Raw genomic sequence first — 5,597 nt, 5'->3', positions numbered from 1 at the left:
TCATGTTCTGTGAAAAACCTATGTTTTGTAAAATTAAAAAAATAAGTTCATAATAAACTCAATATGTAGTAAAATTATAGTCATTGGAAAGCTTGCTTCAAGGAATACCATAATACATTTGGGGTTGTCAATATCGTTCCATTTGAGCCTTCAACCAGAGGTTTGAAGACCAAAAATCTGCAAAAATTTGTAGAAAGTTTCTGAGAAGTGTAAAAAAAGGGGTTCGAACGAAGGGGAAACTTGGGTGTACTTTATTAAGTATAAGGGTAGTGAATTTCAAACTATCAAGACCCAATCATATTCTTTTATTCAACAACTTCATATAAATAAAGGGGGAAAATTGTATTCTTCATTCTAGGTTTGTGGATTCATCATTTTGGGGTAATTAAATCAATTATGCCAAATTCATATATAATAGGACTCCCCTAAAGGTAGTCTGCGACATTACTCCTTAGAAGGCTTGCTCCAAAACCAAGTCTAGTGCTTCCTTCTCTAGGGCATTTGCTAGTAATACTTTGGCATTCATACCAAATGGTTTTCATAAGATAGTGGAGTAGAAGAGTAAGAAAATCACAAATTTGGGTTTATTTACGAGGAAATGAAGACTTATAGTTTCTTTGACCCATCTACTCAAGAGATACACTTTAGGAGCTCATTGTCAAGTTTAATAAGTCCTTCACCCATAGAGACCCTCCATCTTCTATATCACTATCTACTTAATTTCACTCAATTTAGATATACAATTGGTTCTCAAGGATGTTAAATTGATAATGATCCTAGACTGATCCATATCTTGCTCATATTGATCCACCACCATCACCATCTTTACCACTTACCCCATCTACTATTTTTGTTTTTCCCAAATGGGCTAACAATTGATATAGGGAGACTATATATAATCCTAGTAAAATAACATCTCCATGTTATAGAAGAAAATGTGAGGAAAATTGAATAAAAATTCAATGCAAGATAAATTTAATTTTAATGATTTTATAGTTTAAATTATTACTTCAATCTGTAACAGAAACCTCTTAACAATAAGAATCAATTTTCATATATTTTATTAAAAATATATACAAATCTGCCATATTTAAAATGTATGGAGTAGAAATAAAATATTAAATATTAAATCTTTCAAAAAAGGGAATACGTTTAGATCAGACTTTTCTTTTAACATTGCCAGAGTAACGCCTATCAGCATAATTAAATTAATGCTTAAAATCTACCGTTTAAGCCCAGTCGTTTCAACTGCAGACCAGAGGCCGGTTAACGAATGGTCTCCATGCCAAAACCCTATAAAAACGATTTAGTATAATCCAGTGTTCAAAGAATCATACAATCCGGGAAGAGGAAGAAAAGAATGGAGGGAAAACTTATTTCTGCAGTTGCAGGAGATGGAGAGAAGCGTGGTATGTCTGACATGGATGACTATCTAAAGGAACAAATATTTAAGAAACTTCCATTAATATCAATATTCCAGATTCGCCTAGTTTGCAAACAATGGAATGAGATTTTGTCCTCGCCCAAATTTCTGTCTTCGTTGCCCGAGCAGAATCCATGGCTTCTCATATTCAGTAAAGATTATTGTAGGTCTTACTGTTTTTCAACCAAAAAATGGAGGGGCATCTCTCTCTCCTTCCTTCCAACTCTTCCGCGAAATGGTTTTAGAGTCGATATGCTATTGAGTACAGCACTGGGATTGTTGGGTTTTTTGGAAAGCCCAACTATCCACAATGCAGGATGGTACGAAGAAAACCCAAAACTATACCTTTGCAATCCGCTTATGAGAATTTATTCACAAACAGAAATAAAGGAGGCTAGAAAAGATATGTATATTGTACAGGGGAGAAGTGTGAAACCATATTTAGTATTGACGATAGGTAGAACCTATAAAAAATTCTTACGAATATACCATTATTGTCAAGATGCATGGAGGATTAAACATGAGTTTCCAGTGAATTTAGACTTTTGCACTGAGGAAATTGTGGAGTGCAAGGGCTTTCTTTTCTGGAGGACAAGCAGTGATGCAATAATTGATGGTTTGAGTATTGAAGTTGGTTGTACCAAACCTGTGAAAATGGCTCCGTTGCCCTGCCAACTTGTTGAGGATGAGAATAAGAGAGAGCGAGCATTATTTAAAAGTATTGTTGCGTATGGATCGTCTGTTCTTCTAGTAGTTTTAAGGAACGAATATGAGGATGAGATAGAGCCGCTTCGTATGGTTATTTGGGAGTTGTTTGAAGATAACTTGCTTTGGAAGTGGAAAGAATTGGTAAGGATGTCTGCACACTCCCTCCCTCAAGTTTTTCGTGGAGATAAGCGGATCGAGGAGTGCATTACAGTGGGGGATTTCTTGTGCCTTCGCATTCGAGAACCATATAGTGACGAGATCGTTGCATATAATTTAAAGCAGCGATTTTGGCAATTTCTTCGTGAAAGCGGACGGAAAAAGTGTACTCAAATGCTGTCATTTGACCCCAAACTGATTTTCCCGGAATTTTTACCTATATTCAGGGAATGATGGATTATGAGATCATGGCCAAAAAAATGTTTACTGGTTGTTTTTTCAATCTTCCTTGTTTGAGAGTGATTAGTTATGAGACTGAGAATAAAACTATTTCATATATTCACATATTCATTTTTAAAAGAGTGAAGTTTTTATCTTGTGTTGTTTCAATCTTAACAAATAGGGTGGCTATGTTCTAAATGACTTTTATTCATCTATTTAATGTTTCACAACTTGCACATTTCATGATTTCGGTTAAATACTTCACAACTTGCACATTTCATGATTTCAGTTTAAACATTCAGATGTAATTCTCTATGTTGTAGTATTAAGTATCAAATGAAATATTTTGGTTTTAAGTGTTTATGACTACACAATATATGTGCAGATTAACTTTTATAATAATTTCGCCTTCAAGTTTTTATGAGGCATAGAAAAATAATCGTGGTGGCTATTTGTAAGATCATCTATAGGCATACCTATACCATCATAGGTATTCATCTATCTTAATGCATATCTATATATATATATAGACATATGTAGTCATATATTTGTATTCATATGACAATCTTAAATCATGTGTTTATAAGTGGACTTATAAGTTTCTATGTGCAATCTTTAATAAAAGTAAGAACATAACACACTTGTTATTGTACTATTCATTTTGAGCATGTATCATTTCATTAAAATCAAAGATGACAAGTACATTTTCATAGCATTCCCACATGTACCTATTATGCATGAAGTAAATACAAGGTACACAACTTTTTTCTTTTCTAATTATTTACTCAAATGCATCAATGAACATATGTATGCATGACAATTAAATAGAAACATTCATTATATCATTGATATGCATGAACTCATGATCAAGGTAGTGTTTTCTGGTTCCCATTATGGACATTGTTTACCCAAATGCATAGGACCCCTCTCCTCAACTATGCTCATGTCTTCAACTAATCTTGTATCCACTTAAAATCATTCACGCGTTAATAGGTCAACCCTAAAAAATCATAATCATCACATATAGATAATCTAAATCACCATCGATTTCTCATATTAACAATACAACAATTTTAAAATATAATATAATCACTTATAAATTAAATAGATCATTTTCTATTTTATTTTATTCATTCAGACACAAATAAAAATTAACTAATTAAATACAAAAATCATAATTTTTTTAATTTTTTAATCAAGTAGAAATAATGGGACATGATCTCTCGTCCATAATGATATTCTTTCCTATGAGTATTGCACTACTTAAGAGCAGAATCTAGACATATTCACTAAACCTTTGGCATCTCCTTTCTTTCTAGAGTTGAGACATATGCTTGGGGTGAAGGAAGTTATTATTAGGGAATACTGATATCTCCATCTTTATACATACATCATTATATTTCTTTGTACTCATATTGAAGAAGAGAATTTTTCCCATACTATTTTCTCTTTTACTCCACTTATGAGAGACTTTCATTTTACATGGGTACCTTATCAATATTTTTCCCTGTGACCCACATTTATTTTTTCACATTATTACTCCCTAAATATAACTTAAGGGGGGTTGTTAGAGTGTATTGTGTTTCTAACCCTCACCTAGGCTTAAGTTAGACTTAGTGTCTTAGTCTAACTTAGCCTTAAAATTAAAGGTTGTGTTCACATTTAAGGTTAGAAACTTGTTTTGACTCATCACATGTGCATGCATGAGGTTAGAGAGTTTTTTATCTAATCACATTAAAGGTTGCATATATTTTATCTTTAACTTATGGGGAGGTTTGCAACTTTTTGCATCACCCTACATAGGGTCTCACACATGGCTTAGTGTGCTACACATACCTTGCATTTTGTCCCAAAAATTTTCACATGTGTTCATTGCATACATGGTTAGACATAGTTAGTTCTCACCTTCTCATATCACATCCATTTGTGTGTATAAGTGAGTGTTGCATTATATTCTTCATCTAGCTATGTTGTTTAAGTGATGTGTTGATTATTATTTGACTCATTTATAGTTTATACCCTATTAGTATTTATTTGGATGTGACACCATGATCTTGGCTTCTCCAACATATACAACTAATTTCAAAATGGGTAACTTGTCGCTAACATTCATATTATTAGTGTGGGTTTGATGGAGGATCATCAAAATGACCAAGTAGATACCGTATGACTTGCCATGTATGTCATGTAGCTTGTCAACTAATGGTCACTAGAATAAACATATAGTTTTTATTTTATGAATAATGAAGTATTTCTAATGATTTCTTATTTTTTGTAAAATAAGAAAATTCCCATTTTGTGTCTAATTTCTATTAATGAGGTAAAATATAATTTAATTACATATATTTCCCTTATTATGTATAATCACATGGATAGCACATATTAAAATAGCATACCAATATGATGACACCTTGTAGTATCCCATAACTTGATGAAGCCTCTTGTATTTTTTTATGTTTGAATTTTTATTTTATGCTTATGTTTATGAGTATTTGATTTCAAATAATAACCATTTTATTATTATAGTGAACCTCAAACTCACAAAAATAACGATGACATTAGAAAACCAATTCCAATTACATATGAATATATAATACACTCTTGCATGAATCTTTTTCGTATTCCCCAGCCATTATCTATCACTATAATCACTTATCCATGTATACATATGCTATAACATATTAATCAATTATACATGTTTATTTCACTTATGTATGCACATTATCTCCATATAGTCATTTTTGACATACCTCCAACAACCTAGGGTCATTTCTATAGTCATTAAGTCAACCCACAATCATAGTCTTTTCTCTTATAAAATATATATTAAAAATTGTATTGGATACCCCCTTATTTTCTTTCACTATCTTAATAAATAGACAATTTATAATATTTGACTGTATGTTCTAGTATTTAAAGTGTACATTTTAATCACCAATTACATGAAATAATAACCTCTTATCCTAAAGTGTTAGAGAAACGCTCAATAAAAAAAGCCTAGATGTGATAGACTAAAACGACTAGTGAATCATAAGAGCCTTGTTTCTTCAAAAAATATTTATACACATTACTAGGGGTTGACCTAAAA

General features: G+C 31.9%; 1 protein-coding gene across 1 annotated transcript; it reads left to right on the top strand.

The window, feature by feature from the left end:
• Positions 1–1,360: 1,360 nt before the first annotated feature.
• LOC131857825 (F-box/kelch-repeat protein At5g15710-like) lies at positions 1,361–2,521 on the top strand. Its single transcript, XM_059210560.1, has one exon. The coding sequence runs from the start codon at positions 1,361–1,363 to the stop codon at positions 2,519–2,521; it is 1,161 nt and encodes a 386-aa protein (XP_059066543.1).
• Positions 2,522–5,597: the final 3,076 nt, after the last annotated feature.

Source organism: Cryptomeria japonica, chromosome 8, assembly GCF_030272615.1.
Source record: "Cryptomeria japonica chromosome 8, Sugi_1.0, whole genome shotgun sequence".
In the NCBI taxonomy this organism is placed as follows: domain Eukaryota; kingdom Viridiplantae; phylum Streptophyta; class Pinopsida; order Cupressales; family Cupressaceae; genus Cryptomeria; species Cryptomeria japonica.
The sequence above is the reverse complement of the archived record's forward strand: the minus strand, read 5'-3'. Positions and strand labels throughout refer to the sequence as shown.

Coding starts and splice junctions, on each gene's coding strand:
- LOC131857825 (XM_059210560.1), top strand. CDS start 1,361: ATGGAGGGAAAACTTATTTCTGCAGTTGCAGGAGATGGAGAGAAGCGT.